The 23,126-nt window shown below is 48.1% G+C and overlaps 1 protein-coding gene across 1 annotated transcript; it reads right to left on the bottom strand.

Annotated features, from left to right (window-relative positions):
- Positions 1–637: 637 nt before the first annotated feature.
- Positions 638–13,792, bottom strand: LOC309523323 (nuclear pore complex protein Nup214-like). The gene is made up of 5 exons (XM_082207129.1): positions 13,649–13,792; positions 6,325–6,496; positions 5,027–5,169; positions 3,757–3,781; positions 638–746 (listed from the first exon to the last, which is right to left on the bottom strand). Exons 1-5 carry the CDS (start codon positions 13,695–13,697, stop codon positions 713–715), a joined length of 423 nt encoding a protein of 140 aa, XP_082063255.1. The 5' UTR covers positions 13,698–13,792; the 3' UTR covers positions 638–712.
- Positions 13,793–23,126: the final 9,334 nt, after the last annotated feature.

The raw sequence follows: 23,126 nt of genomic DNA, 5'->3' as shown, positions 1-23,126 counted from the left end.
TACACCCAGGGACCTCATCTAAATGCTGGAGAGGCTACACCTCCATAGGCAAGTACCTCCACATGTGGTGGGAATGCCCCAAAATTCATTCCTTTTGGATATCAGTGCTGCAGGAAATAACCACAATAACAAAACAGGTAATAGAAGCAACTCCAGAACTAGCCCTATTAAATATTTTCCAGGACAACAACACACATGGATATGACAAGAAACTCTAAGTCACTTATTCTCAGCAGTCAGAAACATTGTAACTAGACACTCCCCTCCCTCAACACATACAAACAAACTGCACTGCAACCAAATGAACACAACCAATCAAGCTCTGGACACCCTAATCTCTTGCAATGCCAATACAAATTTAAAAAATACAAATAAAGGACCTACCCACGAGGTGCTGACACAAACTCTATACTAACATGATGCAATAGAATGAAAGAATATTACCCTCCATCTCCCTCCCGTTTCTTTCCCCCATCACATGATGTCTATGACAATAGTGTCTCATACTGAATGTAATCAAACTGTGAAAAAGACTCTATGAATCAAAAATGGATACGCAAGATTATTTTCCTTGTTTATTTGTTTGCTTTGTAGCACATTGTTAATAAAAACTAATTTAAAAATAAAAATCCTGACATTTAATTGCAATATGTATATCTCCTCACTTCACTCCTGCCCACCCAATAGAAGCCCAACATGGGCAGGCATCCTTTCAGCTTCTCCAGCTGCTAAACCCAGAGGTGGATCTGAAAGAGGAAAAATAGAAAACAAGGGTGAGAACATGGGTGGGGCTATTCATATTAATTTTTCCCTTGCACAATATGCTACTTTCTACACAAACACATGCATGTCTATCCTTCATCCATGCAAACATGAAAGAACTGGCAAGGGTTGTAAACTTCCAAGAGCGAGCGAGAGGGGCCTGGAGGGTCAGATTTGGCTCCTGGGTCAGAGGTTCCCCACCCTTGCCTGAATCAAAGAATCCTGGAGAGTTTGGGGCTCTAAGGAGACTTCCAACTGGTCCAGGCTAGTTGAGTGGTCTTGGACCCCCTTTTCCCCAAAAGGGAACAAACTTCTTAAGCTGCTTATTTTTAAAAAGGGGAAGAAAAACCCAAATATCTCTTTGTCACAGCCCAGTGTTACCAATTCTCATATTCCATCCCAAGTGAGTCTTCAAAGCACAAGCATTTATTAGGTTTAAAAATAGCCAAAGAGTAAGGACTGGAGAACAAGTGTGCCCACTGCTCCACATTCCCCTCATTGCTCCCCATTAGCCAAGGAGGAAGACATCTCCCCAAGAATCCCCCCCCAAAAAAGTGTTGAGATTGCCAATCTGCCTGGGTGAAAGGCCCAGCTTATTTTTAGCTTGCTTCATGGCACCTTGCCGTGTTTTGGGTACTTCTACAAGCCTTGCAAGTGAGGCTAAGTCCAGAGGCCTTCCCCCTACCCCACCCAACCAATAAATAATATTTCTGTCTCAGGGACTGCTTTGTTTTGTGGCGCTGTGGGTTAAAGCCTCAGCGCCTAGGGCTTGCCGATCGAAAGGTCGGCGGTTCGAATCCCCGCGGCGGGGTGCGCTCCCGTTGTTCTGTCCCAGCGCCTGCCAACCTAGCAGTTCGAAAGCACCCCCGGGGGCAAGTAGATAAATAGGTACCGCTTACCAGCGGGAAGGTAAACGGCGTTCCGTGTGCGGCTCTGGCTCGCCAGAGCAGCGTTGTCACGCTGGCCACGTGACCCGGAAGTGTCTTCGGACAGCGCTGGCCCCCGGCCAATAGATGTGAGATGGGCGCACAAACCCCAGAGTCTGTCAAGACTGGCCCGTTTGGGCAGGGGTACCTTTACCTTTACCTTTTATGTAAGTTACTCTAGGAGACTTTCTGGCAGAAGAACAGGTAAAAACGCTTTTTAAAAAGAAAGAAAGAAATATGATTCCCCTCTGTAGCTCCTGGTGTCTGGATATGTGGCCTTGCTTTGTCTTTCTTGTACCAGTTTTTTCCCCCTTACCCTCTCAGGCTGCCTCTCCAGTGTAGTGATCAGGTGGCATTGCTATGAGGAATTATAAAAAATATGGAGCAAGCCATTTGTGTCAGCAATGAAAGCATTGCATTGACTGGGTTTGAGCCATTTTGATATGATTTCTGATCAATCCACGTCTCTGCATCTCCGTCGTATTTCTCAGCCTGACAGGCACGTATCAGCATTCTAAACACAGGCCAGTTGCTTCATTAGGCATCCAGGGTCATAAAGATAGAAGGTAGCTTTGATGGAGTTTGATGGAGATAGATCTTAAGGGCCAGGAAGAGAGTTCACAAGGAGATGGTAAATACTACCTGTCCTTCCTCTCCTGTTTACTGCTGTTTACGACCTCCGAGTTTCCTAAAAACATTCCTCCTTGATTCCTATTTTATTTACCCTGAACTACTATGCATGCTCAAATTAGCTCTTTGTAGTTTTAACTTTAACTTTGTCCCCACGTGGGGTTTTTGAAATGCTCAGAGGAAATCTGACTGGTTCTTATGAACACTGTGTAAAAAGTTCTTTTGTGAATAAAACAACCTGGGCCAAGGTGGACAGGATTATTATTGGCACTCCTCCCAGAGTCTTGCTGGTCAAGCCTCGTGTGTATTTTATTAATCAGAGTCCAATCCTTCCTTGCTTTTGGGACGCAACATCCAGGCCTTCTCCTTTTGACCCTTCCCCTTTTCCAACACTCTTTTCAAAAGATCACCTCCCCCACATCTGAGGCCTCCTCCTGCTTGTTCCATGGGGAAACCTGTGGCTCGCCAGATCTCTTGTAAGACTCCATCTCCCATCAGCCCTAACCAGCCTGGCCTTAGAAGCTCATGGACCTGAGCAGCTGAGAGCTAATGGCAGGCAAGATTCTTCTTCCCACTCTTCCTACCTCTGAAATTAAAAGGCAGCTCAGCCAATCACTGCCAGGCTGCACCACTGGCCAGTCCCATAAGCATTGACATCTCCCAGCAGCATACAAAACTTTCTTTGAACATTCTGGACTTGATTTTTGATAGCGCTGATAGATTAGTGTTTTCAGTTTGTCTGTTTGTTTTATTGTACTTTATAGACACCCCTTGTCTCTGCTGAGAGATGAGGGGAGATTGTTTTGTATTATGAAAATTGTGTTAATAATACTAATAACAATAACAACAACAAAAGGCACAGCTTTTGACCACCTGTGATGCTCCATATATTTTAGACTACTGCCTGGGGCTGATGGGGAGATGGGAGTCTCACAATGCCTCTGCAGGCCAAGACTGAAGGGTGCTCTACCACGATGGCAAAGCCTGCTTTGGCACACAGTGCTTGTGGCTTTCAGGAACTTCTCCAATGGTGGACACACTGCTGCCTCAGTTTACTCAGGAGAGCTCTGCAACCCACAGAGCATTTACTGAGTTCCCACTTTGTGGAGCATTCCAAAAATAGTTGCTTAAAGTCCTACTTTTACAAAGGAAAAAAGTGCAGGGTGAAGAATAGAAGAAAAGAGCAGCCTATTTCTAAGGGAGGATCAGGTCCCCGGGAGAAACACTGCCTTCTAGATCTTAAGCTTCTCACTAATGTTATTACAAGGGGAAATGAGAGAGGGAACAAAGCCCACAGTCATCTCTTGCTGATTCAAAATTCAAGCAGGGATTACCATATTTAATAATATATTTCACCTCAAAAGCAGCTCTCTTTCTGGCACAAAATAAACTGAAAAAACCTACTGACAACATGGAAGGCAGCACGAGAGAGACTTACACATTAGACGATCCAAAACCAAAGCCTGTAAGGGGTGAGGGATTTCCAATGTTAAAGGGGTTATTGGATAGGTTATATTACAAAACACACATTAAGGAACGGTGTCAGGATTCCAAGCCAGCCTCAAAGCCACACTGTCACATCAGCACAGTTTCTCTCTGCCCCCTAACCAGTATCCAATCACACCAGTTCTCCATCTAGTGTTTAACTCTAACCTGCAACCAAAGCTCTTCTTTTAATTCATACACAGAGGGAGCTGCCTTCTAAAGAGTCAGACCATTGGTTCCATCTAGCTCAGTACTGTCAACGGTTAGCAGCTTCTTGGGGGTGATTCCCAGCAACTGGGGGCACCTTCCCTCTGACAGCAGAGGTAGAACACAGCCTAATTCCTCCTTGAATTTGTCCAACCCCCTTTTAGAGCCACCCAAGTTAGTGGCTGTAACTACTTCTTGTGAGAGCAAATTTTAATTATGGGCTGTGTGAAGGAGGACTTCCATTTTCCCTGTTCTGAGAAAAAAATCCTCAAAACATCTAAGAACCAGGTGGAGGGCAAGGACAAAGGGATGGAAACTCTGCACATGCTCATGAGCAGACTTTGCAAACTCCTACTCAGAAGGTGCAGAGAGCAATAAGCCCGAGAAATGAATGGCAGCGGAAGGTTTCTGGGTTTGGGGGCTTAACATCAGCTTTGGTGTGTTTTGTAAATTGCTAAAAATATTTAAACAATTTATGTACTGCTTAACTGCAATTGTCTCTAGGTGGTTAAAAAGGCTCTAACCCTTACATAAAGGTTTTAAAAGTGTGGTTTAAAATATACATTTATTTCTATTTTCCCACCCCCAAAGGGGAATGAAAGGAAGTACGCTGGATACAGTTATGTCCCTCAGTCTCTCCAACAGAGAGCCAGTGTGGTGTAGCCAGTTAAAAGTGTTGGACTAGGGTTTAAATCCCCGCTCAGCCACAAAGTTCACTGGGTGTGACCTTTGGCCAGCCACTGCCTCTCAGCCTAACCTACCTCACAGGGCTGTTGTGAGTGGTCGAATGAGGGAGAGAAACCATGTACACCACCCTGAGCAACTTGGAGAGAAAGGTGGGGCATAAATGCAATAAAAAATCAAAAAGCAACCCCTGCTCCCCTTTAAGATACGATTAAGCTTGGTTTGCATCTGAAATCCAGCCCCTAACAGTTTATGACTGACCAAGTGCTGAAGCTCCCCACACTCCCACTTCTCCAAGCTCCCTCCTGTTTAGGGTCAAGAACAGCTCATACCTCCTCCTCCACTCGACCCGAAACTGGAGAAGCCAGTGCCTTGTGTGCCAAAAGCCGTGGGCTGCTGAGAGAGGGATCCAAAGGTAGGGGTGTTCTGGCTTGCCAGCGTTCCGAATGACACTGTGTTGGCTGTGCCGCCAAACCTGTGGAAAAGAGAGCAGGAGCAAGCAGTGGGTTAAAGAGGGTGTGGCTTTTAAAAAAGATAAGTGATGCAAAAAGAGCTCGATGAAGGCAGAAATCCACAATCAGCCAACTTGGCTGCTGTGAATGGCAAGGGAGGCCATGTTGGTACTGCTGCCTGGATTGGTGTTCTGCCCGGACAGAGTCTTCTCAATGGTGGCTCCCCGTTGGTGGAATGCCCTCCTTGGTGTGGTGCATCTGCCTTCCTTTTATTAACAGAGCCACCCGCCTGCCAATCAACTGACATCACAATGACATCAGGCAATGGGGTGCTTTGAAGTCCCCACAATGAGGACTTCAAAGCACTGTACAAGGCTGTTAAATAAAATAGCACAGTGTGTTGTAGTACCACTGATCAGCTGATGGTCAAGGTTTCAATGCACTAAGCAGGGGCTCCCTGGGTTTGGCTCTTTGCAAGCACCAAAGATCAGCTGGCAGCAGCAGCCCCATGGAGCTTGAAGAAAGCTGATAGGCACTGCTTGACTTCCAATCCCAGCTCACTTTGCTATCACAGTTCTCCATGGGGAACTCTGTAGTGCAGCCAATCCTAACCAGCTTGGTGATTTGCAATGAAAGCAAGCTTCCCTGGCTTTAAGGTTCCTGACCGCACAATGGCAACTGTCCCTTGCACAGGTGGGTGGGGTTTGGGGGAAATTGTATACAGTGATACCTCTGGTTGCGAACGGGATCCGTTCTGGAGGCCCGTTTGCAACATGAATAGAACGTAACCCGCAGTGGCACGTCTGCGCACGCGTGGGTTGCAATTCACCGCTTTGGCACATGCGTGTGACGTCATTTTGTGCATCTGCACATGCGCGAGCCGCGAAACCCGGAAGTAATCCTTTCTAGTACTTCCCGATCGCCGTGGGACGCAACCTGAAAAAACGTATCATGAAGCAAACGTAACATGAGGTATGACTGTAATTCATTGCTGTTACCTGCCCCAGGACCTTCTGGCAAAGGGTAAATAAGAAATCTGATTAAAGAAATCAATATAATGAAATGTAGTGAAATGAAGGGTGGCTTGCAGAATATTTATTCAAACTAAAAAAGAAAAATGGGGCACCTGGATATCACTGCAACCCCTCCTCCCAAGACCCTGTTGTTTTGTTGCTTACCCAAATCCTCCAGCGTTGGCAGCCGCCGTCCCCTCTCTGAAGACTTTGCCTCCTGTCGAGCCCAGAGGGCTTGCAAAGGCTGGGGCTGAACCGAATGCTGGCACCCCTCCGAACCTGGGGGAGCCCCCAAAAGTGGGAGGGCTGCCGAACACAGGAGCAGCTCCAAAGCCACCTGAGCAAACACAGAGGCAAACAAAGAAAAACAAAGGGAAGGGGACATACACAAGCAAAAGAATAAATAAAAAGTCAAAATAGCAGAGAGAGAGAGAGAGAGAGAGAGAGAGAGAGAGAGAGAGAGAGAGAGAGAGAGAGAGAGAAAGGCAAGGCAAGGCAAGGAGAACAAAGAAAGAAGAAATCAGAGTTAGGACATTTCCCAGTGCAGAAGCCCCACAACCTGAACTTGTGGGGAAGAGGGGCTTTATTTGTGCTGCAGAAGCAATGGGACCCTGACACACTTTCAAAGGCCCCGATTTCATCCTAGAAAACATAAAGTCAGTAAATATTACAAAATATCCTCTCCCCTCCTTTTTTAAGGCACAATTAAAAAAGGAAATTGGGGGGGGGGGGCAGTTGTCTGATGAGTCCTCTCTGGTTTGGGCCTCTTGGGCAAAGCAAAGAACGTAGATCAGGCTCAACACCTTTTTGGATGTAAGAACTAAGGATTCTGAACTCTCCCTGTAAGAGACACTCTCTCTCTCTCTCTCTCTCTCTCTCTCTCTCTCTCTCTCTGTGTGTGTGTGTGTGTGTGTGTGTGTGTGTGTGTGTGAGAGAGAGAGAGAGAGAGAGAGAGAGAGAGAGAGAGAGAGAAGCATTGCTTAATTCAAGAGGCAAAAGCGGGAATGGGGTGGGGAAGCAGAAAGGAACAGCTTTAGGCAGAGGCAGGCCTTAGCTAGATTTTTCTTCTTTTTTGTTTAGAGTTGCAATCTATGTCTGCAAAGGAGACGTGAACTATCGGATTTACAGCACTGCATTCCCCCCCAACTTCCCATCTAAGGGGAACCTCGACCTCCTGCTGGCCTTCATTCAAGAGAGTCCGGATGTCCCCGAGAACTGCAAATCGGCAACCATCACCCCCAACTCTCCACTCCCCCCCCCAAGAATGCACCAAAGAGAGAGAGAGACAGCGAGGAAGAGAGAGGGGGGTTGGGGATGGGAGAGTTTCTCATTAAGAGTTGCCTTCTTTACCCTCCTCAAAGCATTTACTGCAAAAGGGGTGGCTAGATTCTGCAGGCATGTCCTTAAGAAGAAAAACCTTAGACATGAATTAAAAGAAAAACAGGCCAAGAACTCCTGCTCTAGAGCACCTGCATGAAAAAGCAGCAGTTGCTGCTGCCACCACCAGCAGCAGCTCTCAGCAAAAGATGGGGGAAAGGAGGGGGGAAGCTAGCAGTTGCTAAGGTAGCTGTTTTCTGATGTCGCCAGCAAAACTGCAACCATTTCAGCACAGCGGTGTGTTGCACCCTAGAGGCAAGCTAACCACACACCCCTGACCTGTCACAAGCAGACAAGGAGGAAAGCAAGACATTCCCAAGTCTATGATGCCATTTCCTGTCATCCCCACTTTCATTTTAACTGATGCCAAGCTCTCTCTCTCTATCTATCTATCTATCTATCTATCTATCTATCTATCTATCTATCTATCTATCTATCTATCTGTGTTTGCACATTACTCTTCAGTTCCAGCCCCTTGTTACCGGAAAATCCGAGGGCTCCCTTGGACGAAACAAAGACACCAGCCAGAGCAATTCAGAGCAAAACAGCAGCCAGTAGGCTTGGTCTTTATTAAGGAAAGACTGTCGCGACAGGACTCCCACCGCCCACGAAGTGAAGCAAAATGGAAGCCCAGAACAAAGGAAGACCCTAACTTTTATTAGTTGCTAATCCCCTAAGCTACACCCTCAGAATTACATCATATTTACATCATGATTATATTAAAAATAGGAGGAGTCGAGGAGGGGCTGCACAGGTAATCCGAGTGTCCTGACACCTGGCCGGAGCCTCCTCTCACCTCCCACATGAGTCACGTTTAAGGACAAAGAAAAAGGGTGAAGTTTCCTGCCCCCTGAGGGGAATCCGGCCACAGTCCATTGTGAGGGTCCGCGCGGAATACACTAAAATATGCAGTTCATTGTATCCCTGATAGCCTTCTGTCTGAGCCCATCACGATGGCTATCAGGGTTGTCACGTCAACTTGGATAGGACCGCAGAGTACGTGACTGTTTGGTTAAGGGATTATGGCCGCCTGATATCAGGTCACCCCCCTTTGATAGTCCTTGTAATATGTATACCCAGCCAGTATACCTGAAGGAGCGTCTCCACCCCCATCGTTCTGCCCGGACACTGAGGTCCAGCGCCGAGGGCCTTCTGGCGGTTCCCTCATTACGAGAAGCCAAGCTACAGGGAACCAGGCAGAGGGCCTTTTCGGTGGTGGCGCCCGCCCTGTGGTATGCCCTCCCATTTGATGTCAAGGTGATGGACAACTACCTGACATTCAGAAGATATCTTAAGACGGCCCTATTCAGGGAAGCTTTTAAAGTATGATATTTTAGTGTTTTTTGGTTTCTGTGGAAGCCGCCCAGAGTGGCTGGGGAAACCCAGCCAGATGGGCGGGGTACAAATAATAAATTATTATTATTATTATTATTATTATTATTATTATTATTATTATTATTATTATTATTATTATTTAGCAGAATAAAAGTGGTCCGGTGAGAATCCGAGGTACGGCTGATTTTTAGTGAATTTATAAAGAATACTGTCCTTGAAGTTCAAAGCACTTTCGCCTTCAGGAAGCAGCTTGCAACATTTTGATTAAATCAGTCACGGTCAATTGAACTCGGAAACTTTGTATTGAGAGCTGTCAAAAGCAAGGGAAGAAAACGCCAGTAGCCTGCAGTACCTGCGTGGCCGCCGCAAGGGGCGCTGTTCGGTAACGCTGATTGGCTGAGGCGGCAGCCGATTGACCCAGAGTTCGGGCGACCGGTCTACCAATAATATAGATAGGGCGATGCGGAGCGTTACAGGAATACAGGGTTTTTCTCAATGGGGAGCTGTCAAGCTAGCGCTTCCTTATTTACGGAAGGCTTTAGGGGATGTCCCTCTAAAAGGGGTATCTCCAGGGTCGGGATGGTTGTGTGGATGTGGGTGTGTGGCTTGTGCATAACAGTGTAATGTGAGGGGGGGGTCTCCTGCTACACCCTGAAAAAGGCTCCTAGAGCAGCCTGTATCTGTGAAATCAACTGAAAACAAGGCTGGCTTACAAGCTTAAAAGAAGACAACACATGACAAACGAGGAAAATGGGACAAGAAGGGAAGAGGAAAAAAGCAAATCTGGGCACCCGTTCTTAAACAGCCATTCTTATAAGGACCAGCTGGCTTGATGGAGCTGGTATTCTGGCAGAGTTGATGGGATGAGCCCTGCTTCCCATCTCTCCTACTGAGGTAGCCTAATGGGAATGACTGGTGACAGCTGAGGAAGGGGGTCTTTATTCCCCACCCCAAAAAAAGGTTATTTTCTGAGTTGCTTTTCAGGGCCATTCCCTCACAAAGAAACGTACGTAAAAAAGGAAGGATGCGAAGAGACACTAGGTGTATGGGGAATAAAAAGTATTCAAGGTCTGCTTGAAAGTCTGCTTGCAGCTTCTCTCATACAGCCAGTAACATCTTGGCCCTTTCCTAGGAATGCAAAAAAGCCATTGGGCGCCGGGGCACGATTCACACTGGGAGTGACATCATCGCACACACCATCTTTTGAGCCTCTCCTGTAAAAACAAACTCACAGCTCACACGGGAAGTGTGTGACACTGAGCCAAGAACTGAACCAATTTGTTTGCCTTCAGCTCACCAACATGACAGCAGGTACAAATCTGGCTAGTAGGAAGGAATGTGTGATGGAGCCTTTCTGGTGGTGGCCTCTTCGCCTATGTAACTTCCTTCTCTGGGAGAGACATTTGTTTCCACCCCCCATTTTCTTTTAGACACTCCTTTTCCAATTCACCTTTGGTTAGGAAGCTGGTGGGGCATTAGAACACCCTCCCTATTGTCAGCATGATGGCATCTGATGACACAGGCTGACTTGACGGTCGGTGGGGATGTGTGCCATTTTTGTGTGTTTATGTTGCTCTTTTTTTAGCTTTTGGAAATTTCCAACTGTATGTGGTTTTGAAGACCAGAGCTGCAATGCTGTTATTTAATTGTGTTTTGTGTTACAACTTTTACTTATTTATCTGCAACCCCCTTCGAATCGGCCTTGGTCCTGAAAAGCAGCATAAAATAATATTCTAAAGTAAAGGAGGAAAGCCAAAGAAAGTAGCTCTGTTGGGTCAGACCAAAGGCCCATCATCACAGGGGTGAATAACATCAGGTCTGGGGGACAAATGTAAGGGCTCCCCTGCCTAGTCCTTGGGACCTTCCCCAGATAACACACATGACCCCACTTTGCACCTTCCTTGGCCAAAATGTGCCCTTGAACTCTGACAATGCCTTTTGCTTGCCTGGATGGAGAACAGCAAGTGGATGTGAGAAGAAAGCAGCCTACAGGGACAAATGTCCCTATAAAGGGACAATTTATAATCATTGCTCCGTCCACTATTGCCTCTGGACCTCTCCAGCATTGGCATGCGGTCCTTGGGCTTAGAAAGTGTCCATACCCCATGCCTATCCAGTCCAAAACCCTGTTTTTGTTAGGATATCGTTCCGTTCCTCCTTAAAAGAGTCAGGCATGATTGTTGTGTGTCACATGCCTGTTTACTCCCTGCACTGTTCTCGCTGGGAACTTCCGTTTTGTATATAGCTTTTGTTCTGGCTGTTTTCCTCGACACGGATGCAAGCAGTCATGTTTTTCCTTTGTTCTGACCTACGTTGAATAAAGCTGTAAATATGCTCTTCTGTCTGAATCTTCCGTTGCGGAGACTGCTGAAAAGGGCGTGCATGAGTTTTGGAATGTGTCTGAGGCTCGTGTCGCTAATTGACTGATGCTGTTTCCACGGGAGACCGGTGATCATCCGGAGACGACGTGGAGGCCTGATGCCTCTGTCTCCCTGGCAGTATCCCAATAGTTTTCCCACATAGTGGGCTGCCAAATGCATCCTGGAGGCCCATAAGTAGGATGTGAAAACCAAAGACCACTCCTCCATTGTCTGGCCCCTAGCATGCTAACAACTGTGGACAAACTTTGCCCTCCTTCATGTATTTCTCTACTGCCCGTTAAAGACCACAAAGACAGCTCGTGGCAGAAAATTCCACACATTAAATTCTGCATTGTCCAAAGAAGTAATTTCTTTAGTCTGTCCTGAATCCCTAACCCTAACCCTAACAACTTGAGTTTGAGTATTATAGAAAAAGGAAGTGGGGAATCCTATATCCCCCCCTCCTCCTCCACACCATGAATAATTTGATACACCTCTATTGTACCTATGCATCAAGTGTGGGTATGATGGAACAGTGGTGAGGAACCAGTGGCCCTTCAGACATGGCTGGACAACAACTCCCATCATTCCTGACCACTGTGCCCTGCTGGCTGGGGCTGATGGAAGCTGGAGTCCAATGACATCTGGAGGGCCACAGGTTCCCCATCCTTGGGATAGAAGCTGGGGGGAGGGAATTCATTTTTTAAAAAAGCAACACCCAACCCCTAAGTTCTCTTTTAGGAAAGGTGCCACTTATGATAATTCTGGCTGACCTTCTCTTCCTTCTTTGACCTAAAAAACCCACATCTGCACACTGGCTCTGTTCACAGGTGATGCATGACAAGTCAGGACAAGTTGTTGCCTTATTGGGAACAAGGGGCATGCTTCTGCAGAGTTGTCTGATCACTCCTCACTTTGCTCTTACCCTGGCATGAGACAGGAGAAATAAGTCAGGAAGCCACAACTAAGTCTGGCTTCCGGTAACATCCAAAGCTGGGGCTGGGATTTGCTTTTCCCAAACAAGGTAGGATTTGAAAGCAAACAAAGAACCATGATTGAAGGCTGTGGCTTGTGATTCTGACTTGCCAGGGAAAAACAAACCACACTTGGGTTTGTCATAAGAAGGCAAGCTTAACTGTGCCCTCTTGGTAAGCTTCTCCTGCTTGCACCAGAGGGAGCAGCCAAGTGAGAGCAACCAGGCTGGGCAGGTTTCACTTCCTGCTAAACCATGGTTTACTGGAACACACAAGCATCACCTGCATTTCAACTGAGGCTGCCCTGCAGATGTACATAGAGGAATCATGATACTGGCTAATCTTATTTTCTGTTTGCCAACAAATAAAAAATAAAAAATATATATCCCTGGCATGGAATTAACTCCCCTCCCCCAGTCTTCTATGCAGCTCACAGTTTTTGCTGTTTTACGTGGACACTTTTCAACGCACACTTCCATCTTATTAACAGGCTGCCTGTCCGCTACAAGAAATGACTATCAATATAGCTCCTTGCTGTTTTTGACTGGAGGTGCATTTTAATACCCTGGGTGAAATTCCAGTCTGACCAATGTAACAGATACTACCCGGTTGTAAACACAACTGTCGGGGGGGGGGGGGGAGAGAGAGCTGCAGCTGAATTATTTAGCAGAGATTAGAGATCCAGTGACACTTTTGTCCCTGAGCCATTGGGTTTTACCTATATCCTCCAAGTTTCGTGGGAACCAATGCATGTATTGCAAGTTAAGAACATAAGAAGAGCCTGGTTGCTGCACCAGGGCATAAGTCTAGCTGGCCCAATATCCTATTCTCACTGTGGCCGACCAGATGCCCCAGTGAGAAGCTTGCAAGCAAGACTTGAGTGCAGCACTGCTCTCCCCTCTTGCAATTCTCAGCAACTAGTATTCAGAGTCAAGCTGCCTCCGATAGCTCTATATATCATGTTCTACCGTAAGGGGACCTGCGGCATGCAAAGCAGGTGCTCAACCATTGAGCTGTGGTCACTTCCTTTCTGCCATCCACCAGTACCAGTGGCACAGGGAACCAGCACCTGACCTACAGAGCTCCTGGTCTGAGCTGCAGAGCACCCTGATATGAATTTAAGAAGAGCCTGGCTGCTGGATCAGGCCAAAGCCCATCTAAATCCACCGTGCTATTCTCACAGTGGTCAACCAGATGCCCCAAAAGGAAGCCTGAAAGCAGGACATAAGCACAACCGTTAAAAGTCACAACATACAAAGGTCACCCATCCTTTTGGAGCCTGTGGGAACACTGATATAGTATTGAGGGCACCATCCTCTATGGTTGCTTCTCCCCACCCTCCTCTTGGGTCAGTTCACTACATATCTAGAGAAAGATGTGATCTACAATTTGATGACAACAGTGGTGGGGAAAGACCCATAAAAAGAAGAAGACCTGTTTTACCGTAATCAACACTTGTATACATGGTTGCCTCCTCCCTCCCTCTGTGCATGTGTCTGACTCCACTTTCTTCCCTGACTCCTGCAGCACCTCGCTTTCTCTCCCCTCACTGCCTCTCAGTTGTTCTCTTTTCCTCCCAACACGCTCTGGAATTGAAGGAATGGGTTTCTGTGCAGTCAGTTTGAAACGGGATCCAACCCCCCCCCCCTTTTCTTCTTTCTCCAAGGGAGCATTTCTAAAATGCATTAACTTGAGCTGTTGAGCAAATGCATAACAAGAACACAGCTGTATAAACAAAGCTCTCTCCTTTATCAGTCACGGCAAAGGATGACCTTGACTGTTCCAGTGGAGTAGGGATGGCACGTCTAGGTCTTATCTTACATTCTGAACACACTCTGACGCGCAGACCTAGTCCGGGAACAGCACCAGAGTGTGTTCTTGGAGTTGGTGACCTCTTGCTCCAAGATAAGAGTATAGGAACAGGAATGCCCTTTTATGGTCAGAGGTACAGGAAGGAAAACCCTTTTATGGTTAAGAGTACCGGAGCAGGAACACCTGTGATGTCAACCTGCATGTACAAGCTGTCATGACTGGATTCCTGGGGAAGGGGGGAGAGGGTGCCTGGAGGATATATATACTGCATGAAAACTCTCATTTCTTTGGACTTCCTGTGGACTGACCACGCAAGTGCCTTTCTGCTGCTCTGGAGAGCAGAAATAAAGAACTCTTTCTCTGAACCAACCCTCGGTGTCATTTGACTTCCTTCCTCCCATCCGGGAGCAATGCAGAGCCCACCAATTGGTAAAGTCTAATAAGGCTACAGAATCACACCCTTTGCACCTCCTGGCTGCACAGTTTTCTGTTTGGCTGCCAATCTGAGCCTTGAAAAGAAGAAATAAGTAAAAAGTGGAAGGGAGAACACAAGAACATCAGAAGTGTCTGGCTGCTGTATCAGGCAAGTGGCTCATCTTGACGTGTACCAGGTTCCCACAAGGCCCAACCAGAAGCCACAAGGGAAAACCCACAAGAAAACTCAAAGCCAATGTCCCCTACGTGATGATGTGTAAGTTGGCCTGGAACGCAAGATCTGATGTAACTGTTGTTCAAAAGGCAGGAGGATCTTCCCCATGCTAGAAGAACGAGTTCTCCCCATTTCTCCCCATAGTGGGGAAAGCTTGGTTGTAGAGCATCCACTCTACATGCAGAAGGTCCCAGGTTCAATCCCTAGCATCTCTAGGTAGAGCTGGGAATGTCCCCTGCCTGAAACCCTGGGAGAAGGGCCATTTCTGCCAGTCAGCACTGACACTACTGGGGCAGATGAACCAAAGGGTCTGACTTGGCGGAAGGCAGCTTCCTATGTCCACAATAAGAAACAATAGACAAACTAACACCTGCTTTAGTCGGGCTGGAGAACCCAAAGCCTTGAGATGCCACGCTCCCTCCACCAGAGCTGAATGCGCCCATCGGCTTCTGCTCACCAAAGGAGGTGGTGGTGCCAAATCCAAAGGTCTGTTTCCAAAAAGGCTTGACGTATCTGGGGCAGGGAGAAACGAGAGTCTTTTTTTACATACCAGAAAAAGGCCCACCTCCCCCAAAAAGTGCCCAAAGCCCAATGGGGGGGGGGGGAGAGAGACACGATGAGGATCAGGGGTTTAAGATGGCACATGTCACCGCTTGCCTATGGTGAGAAAGAATCGGCACCAGATGAACAGCATCTTTTCTGGAAATGGAAATACTTTTTTTTCTTTTTCATTTAACTTCAGGACCATTAGACTTATTATCTGAACTGCTACTGCTGCTATACCACATGCACACACATATACACTCCTCCCTGAGAAGATTGGATGGAATTCTCTTCCTGGTCAAATAGGCTAGACACACTAGGTTGTTTTTCCTCCCCTAGGCACTATTTGGCTTTCTGGGCTCGCTCAAGCCATCTGCTTTTCAGAAGAGGTTGACCATCTGAACCAGCAACAACCAGTCTGGAATCAAAGAAGTGATGCCTGCAGGGGGATGGGGGCTTTGTATCAAACTGCCCATCTTAAAATGTGAATACTGAGCGTCATGACACCACAGAAAAGGGCGGGGTGGCCCCTCTATGAAGAGCAGGAGAAAAGATTTTAAATGACAACCATCTATTGATAGCCACCAATGAAAAAATTACCACCTTATCATGGATGCCAGGAATCAAAGTCACATGTAATAAGCAGCAAAATATTATAACAGAGAAATACAGTAAGCATGCAACTTACATGGGGGTTACATTCAGGGGATCTTCCCTAAAGCTAAGGGCTGATGGGAGTTGCAGCCCCATAGGCTTCCAGCCTGTTGGGTTAAGGCTGTAACTCAAACCACTTTTCCACCAGGTTGGAGTTTCTGCTGGTCACTTCTCATTCCGCCTGCCAAAAGTGTGGACAGGCAGGAAGTAGGCTAGATACTGGAACCCCTGCCAGCAGCAGTCCACAGGAAGCCCTGAAGCAGAGGGTTCTGGGAGCAGCCCCACTGCTATCACTTGAAGGCCCAATTGGGCCTGTCTCCCTGATGGGTTGAGCAAAAGGGCTACAGATGCAGCTCCACCATTCTGGATTCAGGACACCACTGCTACTTGTTCCTGCATTTTCAGCAAAACAGTGAGACAGATGCACTATAATGTGCACAAAGAGAAAGTATAAAGCCTGTCTTCTCAAAGTGCCTCTACATCCATGTCCAGTTATGGCTCACAGAAGTGAAAGCCTCACTGATCTTCAGAATCAGAATCCTCTTTCAAACCCCAGGGCCCAGGAAAGTTCAAAAGAGTACTAGTGTTGTGAGTGTGGAAACTTCTCTTTACCACTCAACGATAAGGCACATGTATTTGTTCCAAGACCTCTTTGTCCTTAGATTTAGGGGACTGGGCTCAAGACTGCAGCTTCTTTCTGAACCCAGCCCCCTTTATTAATTGTGTGTGTGTGTGTGTGTGTGTGTGTGTGTGTGTGTGTGTGAGAGAGAGAGAGAGAGAGAGAGAGAGAGAGAGAGAGAATGGATTATTCACTACATTAATTTGGATTAGAAAACTTATCAGAGTAACACTATTAATAATAATAATAATAATTTATTATTTATACCCCGCCCATCTGGCTGGGCTTCCCCAGCCACTCTGGGCGGCTTCCAAAAGAATATTAAAATACTATGATACATCAAACATTAAAAGCTTCCCGAAACAGGGCTGCCTTCAGATGTCTTCTAAAAGCCTGGTAGTTGTTGTTCTCTTTGACATCTGGTGGGAGGGTGTTCCACAGGGCGGGCGCCACTACCGAGAAGGCCCTCTGCCTGGTTCCCTGTAACTTGGCTTCTCGCAGTGAGGGAACCGCCAGAAGGCCCTCGGTGCTGGACCTCAGTGTCCGGGTAGAACGATGGGGGTGGAGACGCTCCTTCAGATATACTGGACCAAGGCCGTTTAGGGCTTTAAAGGTCAGCACCAACACTTTGAATTGTGCTCGGAAACGTACTGGGAGCCAATGTAGGTCTTTCAAGACCAGTGTTATGTGGTCTCTGCGGCCGCTCCCAGTCACCAGTCTAGCTGCCGTGTTCTGGATTAGTTGTAGTTTCCGGGTCACCTTCAAAGGTAGCCCCACGTAGAGCGCATTGCAGTAATCCAAGCGGGAGATAACCAGAGCATGCACCACTCTGGCGAGGCAGTCCGCAGGCAGATAGGGTCTCAGCCTGCGTACCAGATGGAGCTGGTAAACAGCTGCCCTGGATAAAGATTTGACCTGTGCCTCCATGGACAGCTGTGAGTCCAAAATGACTCCCAGGCTGCGCACCTGGTCCTTCAGGGGCACAGTTACCCCATTCAGGACCAGGGAATCCTCCACACCTGCCCGCCTCCTGTCCCCCAAAAACAGTACTTCTGTCTTCTCAGGATTCAACCTCAAACTGTTAGCCGCCATCCAACCTCCAACCGCCTCCAGGCACTCACACAGGACCTTCACTGCCTTCACTGGTTCTGATTTGAAAGAGAGGTAGAGCTGGGTATCATCCGCATACTGATGAACACCCAGCCCAAATCCCCTGATGATCTCTCCCAGCGGCTTCATGTAGATGTTGAAAAGCATGGGGGAGAGGACAGAACCCTGAGGCACCCCACAAGTGAGGGCCCAGGGGTCTGAACACTCATCCCCCCCCCACTTTCTGAACACGGCCCAGGAGGAAGGAGCGGAACCACTGTATAACAGTGCCCCCAGCTCCCAGCCCCTCAAGACGGTCCAGAAGGATGTTATGGTCGATGGTATCAAACACCGCTGAGAGATCCAGCAGAACTAGGAAACAGCTCTCACCTTTGTCCCTAGCTCGCCGGAGATCATCAACCAGTGCGACCAAGGCAGTTTCAGTCCCATGATGAGGCCTGAATCCCGACTGGAAGGGATCCAAATGGTCCGCTTCTTCCAGGCGTGCCTGGAGTTGTTCAGCAACCACTCGCTCAATCACCTTGCCCAAGAATGGAAGATTTGAGACTGGGCGATAATTGGCTATCGTGACCGCATCTAAAGATGGTTTTTAAAGAAGCGGTTTAATAACCGCCTCTTTCAGCGAGTCTGGGAAGGCTCCCTCACGGAGGGAAGCATTCACCACCCCACGAAGCCCATCGCCCAGTCCTTCCCGGCTAGCTTTTATAAGCCAGGATGGGCAAGGATCAAGGAGACAAGTGGTTGGTTTCACTCGTCCAAGCAGCCTGTCCACATCCTATTATTATTATTATTATTATTATTATTTTGGCTATTAAATCCTGCCGTCCAGTCAGCGCTTCCTTGTGCAGCTCTGCTGGGGCTGACCTGGGCAGAAAAACAGAGTCGCAGCGGTCCTGCAGTCCGTGTGAGATAGAGGGATAAATCAAGTCCAGAGACAGTTCGTTGCTATCTCTAAAAAGCGTTTATTTACAAGCCATAAATCAGTCTCATTCCATCGGAGCTTTCCGGCATCTTTCCCATGCTAAAAGCACACACAGTCTCTCTGCTGCTTCTTTCAGTCTAAAGTGAAACCAACTCTCACAGACAACACAGACAAAGCCTGTGACATACGGCCCTGCGTCAGGCCACTCCCCAGATACAGGACACCAAGGAGTTTTAACCCTGTAAACTCCAAACTCCACACCCCCTCTTGCCCTGCATCTGGGGAAATAAGCAATAATGCTCACCCCAAACACAGACCTTCACAGAACTCCTCGTGCTTCTGGAAGGTTATCGGTTTTGTGAAACCATCAGCGAGGTTCTTGGTTGAGGGACAGTATTTTAGAGCAACTAGCCCCTCACGAACGCTCTGACACACATTCTGAAAACGTATGTCCAAATGTTTGGTCCTGGCCTTGAATTGCGCCGTCTCGGCCAATTTGAGGCACGGTTGATTGTCTTCGTACACCACGATGGGAAGACAATGTTCTCCACAGAGTTCCTCGACCAAACACGCATAGAACTCCAACTCTCTGCAAACCTCTGATAGCGCACTGAACTCAGCTTCAGTAGATGAAAGCGCTATGAGACTTTGCTTCCGGGACCTCCACCCAATTACTGAGTTCCCAAACGTCACCACTAGGCCTGACACTGACTTGCGGTCCTCAAGGTTAGCCCAATCTGAATCCACCCATGCCATCAGCTTGACACCGCCCTCAGCTGACATCTTGAGGCAAAAGTCTTTGGTATCTTGCAGGTAACGTAGCACCCGTTTAATACCATTCCAGGCCTGCACACTAGGACTTGAAGCCTCTCTACTGAGCAGATTGACAACAAACGCTATGTCTGGTCTGCTCCACTGTGACAGATACAGTAGACTACCCAGAGCTGACTGAAAGAGTTCAGTATTTTCGAACACAACGCGTTCTACTTGCTGACATTCTTTCACGTAACCAGCCTCCACGGGTGTTTTGGCACCTGCACACTCAGACATTCTTAACTTCTCAAGCAACTGCTCAATCTTACCTTTCTGGCTGAGCAAAAAGCTTCCATCTCTTGCTCTCGTGATCTCTACACCTAGATACGACTTGACATCTCCAAGCTGCTTGAGCTTGAACCGTTTTCCAAGCTCCTTAGCAAACTTCTCCACTTGTTTACTTGTCTGTGCCATGATCAAGATATCATCAACAAAAATCTGAGCAGCTTGCTGTGTCTCACCTGAACCTTTAAGGTAGAGACAGCTGTCCGCAACACTTCTCCTGAAACCGAGCTCTTCTAAGGCTTCATTCAGACACATGTTCCAATTTCTGGCAGATTGGCATAATCCATAGATGGATTTGTGCAACCGCCACACGGTGCCTGGCACACTGACTCCAAACCCTGGAGGAGGAAGCATGTACAACTCCTCCTGGAGGTCTGAGTTCAGGTAGGCAACATCCACATCAAAATGGTTCACCTTCCAACCTCTCTGTGCAGCAACTGCTAAAAGCGTTCTCAGAGTCTCGGCCCTCGAGGTCGGCGAATAGACCTCCGTGAAGTGGACACCCTTCTGTGTGAATCCACAAGCTACTAACCTAGCTTTACACTGTGGTTCTCCAGCTTCTGTGGGTTTAAGACGGTAAACCCATCTGCAACTCACAGCCTGCTTTCCAGCTGGCAGCTGTGTGAGTGAGAACACACCAAGAGACTCCATTGAGTTCATCTCCTTCTGCATCGCCTCACGCCATTTGCTAGCTTCTTCCTGAGGCAACTTCTGAACATCCTCAAAGGATTCAGGTTCACATCTAGCCACACCTACCCAGACGCTAGTGACTTCGTACCTTTCCAGTGGCTTTCCCTTGGTTGACCTTCCTGACCTCCTCAGCGTGAACTCTGGAACTGCGCCTGATTCACTTGGGCCAGCCACACCATCCCCTGTGTCAGAAACTTCCCCCTCTGACCTGCTGCGCCTTTTAGGCCTCACAGCTGGGTCGGCTGGCGAGGATGGCTCACTCCTCGGCTCAGACTTGACAGAGACCTGTGGAGGGGTCTTGGGACTCCCCTTTGGAGAGGTTCGGAGCCTCTGCCTTGGAGATCCCGGCTCTGGACTCTGTGGCTGTGGACTGTCCACCTCAGCAACAGGTTCAGCTTCGTCGTCCTCCTCTTCCTCATCTGATTTTAACAGAACATCCGGGTTCCCGTGAAGACATTTCCACCCACTCTGCTCGCAAAACTCAGCCCTGCCGCTAATAAGCAGCTTAGACTGGTTGCCAGTAGGGTATGCGAAACGCCACGCCTTTGAGCCCGGCTCATAGCCAACAAAGATCATTTTCCTAGATCTTGGTTCACCCTTTCTGCGAGTGGCCTTTGGAATGAGGACCCAAGCCTCACAGCCAAACACACGCAAGAAATCCACTTTGGGTTTTTTCCCATGCAGCAGAAAGTACGGTGTGTCTCCCACACTTGAATTGAACACCCTGTTCTGAACAAAGCATGCCGTCTTATAACTCTCGGCCCAAAAGCGCTGTGGCAGACCCGAGTCTGCCAGCATAGCATTCGCTGCTTCCTGTAGGGTGCGGTGTTTTCTCTCGGCAACCCCATTCTGTTGCGGACTGTAGGGGGCAGTCAATCGATGACTGATACCTTTCTGCCTGAAGAAAGATTGCAGCGCAGAACCTGTGAACTCCGCCCCCTATCAGATTGAAAGGAAACCACCCTGGCGGAGAAACGCAGCTCTACCGCTGTGATCCAATCCCTGATCAGTGCAGCCGCCTCCCACTTGTGTTTAAGTGCAAACAGCCAGGTGTGTCTCGAAAAATCATCAATCAGAACCAAAACATGCTTCGATCCACTTAAAGAAGCTACCTGCATCGGACCACATAAATCTGCATGAACCAGCTCAAAGGGTTTGCTGGTCCTCCTTTCTGACCTGGGATATGTGCATGTCGTGACCTTCGATTTTTTACAAGCTTGACAATCTAAGTATTTATCACATGCCTTGAACCCACACCCAATTGTGTTCTCTGCGGCTTTTTTAACATATGACCACCCTGCATGCCCAAAGCGTCTGTGCCAGAGGTGTAAACAATCATGGTGTGGTGGTACATTTGCACACTGCACTTGTGCTTCTTCAGGGGACTCTGTAACAGTAGCATCAGTGACAGGCATCTGCACCAGAAAGAGCCTGTCCTTCCCCTCAACACTGTGGAGCTTCTTCCCATCCCTGTAAAAATAACACATGTTGTTAGTAAACACCACATCAAACCCATCAGCAACAAGAGCTGATACACTTAAAAGAGAATGGGCAAGCTTGGGCACCACATAAGCTTGCACCTCATGATCTATAAAGGGACAGTATAAGAAACCAGTTTCAGTTAGCTGTCTCTTAGATCCATCTGCCATCGTGATAAAACATCCAGATTTAACTGTCTTGCAATTTCTCAGGAGCCCACCAGATGGCACCAGGCTGTGGGTGGCTCCTGTATCGACAACAAGAGATAAAGTGGCTCTCTGGCTATCTTCCAAGGTTGCCATGGCAACAGCCTCCCCCCGATGGGGGCATTCGCAGTTTCCCAGAGACACCATCACAGCTGTGAGATGATAAGACGACTTGTCTTTGTTTTTCCCCTGGCCTGCTCCTTTCCCACGTCTCTGCTGGGAACCAGCCCTGGAACCGCCGCTTATCTGCTTTGTTGACATTCCTCTCCGGCCGGTGTCCTTGCCTTCCTGGGCCTCTAGCGGACAATTGCGGACCAGATGTGTGTTGCTACCACACCGATAGCATCTTTTGGAGACGAAGGCTTTTACACAGTCTTCGCCACTCCTGGCTGCTGCCCCCCACTCCGTCTTGGGGTGGAGCCTGCGCCTTCCTTCCCAGCCCTCTGCCGCTTCAATTCTTCGTCAATTAGGCGCCCACTAATATATTCCATCGTCAAATCGTTCTGCGGCATCTTTTCCATCGTCAGAACCAAGTTCTCATAACTCCTGTCCAAAGAGCTTAAAAGCGTATAAGCCTTAAGTTCGTCTGGGAAGGGTACATTGAGCTGACGCAGCTTGCTGAAGATAGTCAGCATCTGAGCAATGTGATCCCTTATCGGTTCCCCTGGGGACAGCCTCTTCTCAAACAGAGAACGTATCACATGGATCTTAGCCCCAGCTGTGGTCCTTTGATGTATTCTAGTCAAAGCGGACCAAATTTGATGACAAGTACGTAAGCCATCAATATGAGGGAGTTGTGATGCTTCGATCGCCATCACCACATGAGACATAGCCTTCTTGTCTTTCTTCACCGCCCCTGCAGCCCTCTCCACCTCTGCAGCTGCAGCACTGGGCTGGGCAAGAACTGGATCGGTTTGTGTACACTCCCATAGCTGCCTTTCTGCCAGCCAGTAGTACATGCGCTTACTCCAGGCTTCCCAATTGGCCCCATGCAGTCTTTCACCGGGGTAGCTCTCATGGCCTTGCTGTGGTTGGGCAGCAGCCATCTTCCTCCCCCTGGGGCTTAAGCGTACTCACGAGTTGCCAGCTAGCTGGTCCTCCGAAGCAGCAGCCTCCTCTTGGCTCCGTTCTCCACCAGC

The sequence above is a fragment of the Podarcis vaucheri genome (genome assembly GCF_965113315.1).
Source record: "Podarcis vaucheri genome assembly, chromosome: W".
Classification (NCBI taxonomy): domain Eukaryota; kingdom Metazoa; phylum Chordata; class Lepidosauria; order Squamata; family Lacertidae; genus Podarcis; species Podarcis vaucheri.
Note: the sequence above shows the minus strand (reverse complement) of the source record. Positions and strands in the feature narration are given on the sequence as shown.